The 2,411-nt window shown below is 47.3% G+C and overlaps 1 protein-coding gene across 1 annotated transcript in view; it reads left to right on the top strand.

Moving 5' to 3' along the window:
* Nucleotides 1-6: 6 nt before the first annotated feature.
* Nucleotides 7-2,411, top strand: part of MRPL37 (mitochondrial ribosomal protein L37) — a 3,925-nt gene continuing 1,520 nt past the window's right edge. The window contains exons 1-5 of the mRNA XM_009884598.1: nucleotides 7-131; nucleotides 368-551; nucleotides 1,101-1,216; nucleotides 1,737-1,922; nucleotides 2,247-2,404. Coding sequence (XP_009882900.1) covers nucleotides 71-131; nucleotides 368-551; nucleotides 1,101-1,216; nucleotides 1,737-1,922; nucleotides 2,247-2,404 — 705 coding nt within the window. The 5' untranslated portion in view covers nucleotides 7-70. The remainder of the gene's footprint in view (nucleotides 132-367; nucleotides 552-1,100; nucleotides 1,217-1,736; nucleotides 1,923-2,246; nucleotides 2,405-2,411) is intronic.

Raw genomic sequence — 2,411 nt, 5'->3', positions numbered from 1 at the left:
GCCGCGCTTCCCGCTCTGGGACCGGGGCTGGCACGACCCCTGGCACTCGCCGGGGCCGCGATACGAGGAGATGCCGCTCTACAAGGAGCGCGGCTGCTACATCTGCCACCAGGGCGTCCGCATGCTGGAAGGTACCGGCCCGGCCGACCTTCCTCCGGGGCCTCCTCGGCCCGGGCCACCCCGCGCTGTGCCCCCAGCGCTGCCCCGGGCCGCGCAGCCCGTTCAAGCACTTACCCTTCACCGCCAGCCAAGGTTTTTCCTCACATAGTGCAGAAAACCCACAGAGAGCGGAGAGCCTGCCCTGCCTCATGAACTAACTGCGCTAGCAGCCTCAGTAATACGTATTTCTTTTAAATTTTTTTACAAGGAGTTCGGCAAGCGCAGTGGCTCACCAAGACCAAGCTGGTGGAAGGCTTACCCCCGTCGGTGCTCAGCATCATTGACAACCCGGCTCACCAGCTTGAGGGCCACGAGGAGAGGGTAAAGCGTGCGATCTCGCACGCACGGTTCTGGGACACGATGGAAGTTGCTCCCAGGAGAGAACATTATTGGTAAGTCCTCGGTCATAGGGAAAATCTAGCTGCTGCGTGGTTATGGCTTTAGCGTAAGCCAGTCATCAAGCAGGTAATGTAAGAACCAGAGTTTTTAACACTACAAAGAAAATTCATGTATAGATCTAGCATTGAGAGATTCATTTACTGTGCAAAGCTGTTAGACCCTTTTTATCATCTTGTCAACTTGTAAAACAAAACAACCACCAAAACCCCCAGTTCTGAACCTTGACAGTAGTACCAGTGTAAACACATACTCTATGTTAAAGCTGCTTTCAGGCCAAGGTCTGTGTTTCAACTTGAGATCTGCTAGCTGATGCACAATGTCAAATTTTTAAGTAAGTAATGGTAAGCGTTAACTCTGCCAACTTGGAACGGGACTGGTGTGGGGGATATTAATCTGAAATCTGTATTACCTGTTTGGAAATGTTACACCATTATTTGTTTTACATACAGTAATGTTAACAGCGTTCATGTCCCAGAAGCATCTGCCCGCCATTATGATCACACTTTTTTATGTAACTGTTTTTTTTTTTCCTTATCCTAAAGCCCAGTACTGTTTGAAGATTTGATACATTTATGTCGGTTAATGTCTGCGAAGTATCCTTCTCTGACTAAAAGAATGTTGGCTAGAAACTACAAGATATCAGCTACGTGGGAAAGAGGTTAGTTGGTGCTGTGGTGGAAGCATTTAGCTCTTTACAGTGATGTAAAAGGGGTAGCAAAGCTGCTAGCTTTAAGGCTGAGGACTTGGAGAAAACTAAGCAATTTCTGGAACCAAGTCAGTCTTTCGGATTTAAGTAGCGCTGTAAGGATGGGCAGACTTGGAAGATGGCAGGGTGTTTGCCCTGAGGAGATTATTAGGGTGTTAGACAACATCAACAAGATGGCAGGAGAAGAGAACCAGTGCATTAGAACTGATTGTTTATTTTTTTGTGTCCAAAATCTGTACTGTTGGTTTTCTACATACATATTTAGTGAAGAAACTAACGCCAGCAATTAACATTGGTATTTTAGAAGAACCTATAGCTGAGCTATGATGTAAGTTTAGTTTGGAGGTGAGGGGATGAGAGTGAGCCTTGCAGAACACAGACTTGCTAGAATGCTTCTGCCCCAAGGGAAACATACATTTTTCCCTGATGTTGTTTTGGCAATGTTTGAATGTAGCTTAATTTCCCTCCCCAGAATCCATTCTCCTTCAGGTCCGTGGGCTGAACGGAATACTTATGAACTCTATGGCCCCAATACCACCAGTAGCTTCCAAGGAGGAGATACTGGCCACTGAAGAACATGTTCTGGAGACCTTCTATCCCATCTCTCCTACAATTGATCTTCAGGAAGTGAATGTGTACAAAGAGCTCAATGATACAGGTAAATCTTGCTGTTGATACTAATTTTCTGTCAGACCAAGTGTTCGGGTTAACCTGGAGTCCTTGGCCTTCTGCGAGACACCTGCGAGTGGGGGGTGGATGGGAATGAGGGAGCACAGTAGCTGGGCACGGGGTGTGCAGTGCAAGTGCTCTGGACCTGTGGTGAGTATATTGTGGGCTAAGCAGGACTGCAGAGAAGAACTTAAATCCCAGCAAGTTAACAGTTAGGGGAGAGAACACTGGGGAGAAAGGGGAGATAGGGGAAAAAACATTGGCTGTGCATTCTCTTACTGAGCGATTCCTGACGTGACTATCTGCCATTTAGGTTTTAGAGATGGTTATCCGTACTCTCATCCTCACACTCTGTTCTTCCTGGAATCGGCCAACGTTCGTACTGACAGGTTCAGACCAGAACAACTTCGTGCTAAAATGCTGATGTTTGCTTTCGGCAACGCACTGGCAAAGGCTAAGGTTCTGTACGGGGTATGTA

Source organism: Charadrius vociferus, unplaced genomic scaffold, assembly GCF_000708025.1.
Source record: "Charadrius vociferus isolate BGI_N301 unplaced genomic scaffold, ASM70802v2 scaffold163, whole genome shotgun sequence".
NCBI lineage: Eukaryota > Metazoa > Chordata > Aves > Charadriiformes > Charadriidae > Charadrius > Charadrius vociferus.
This window is presented reverse-complemented; position numbering and strand designations above follow the sequence as displayed.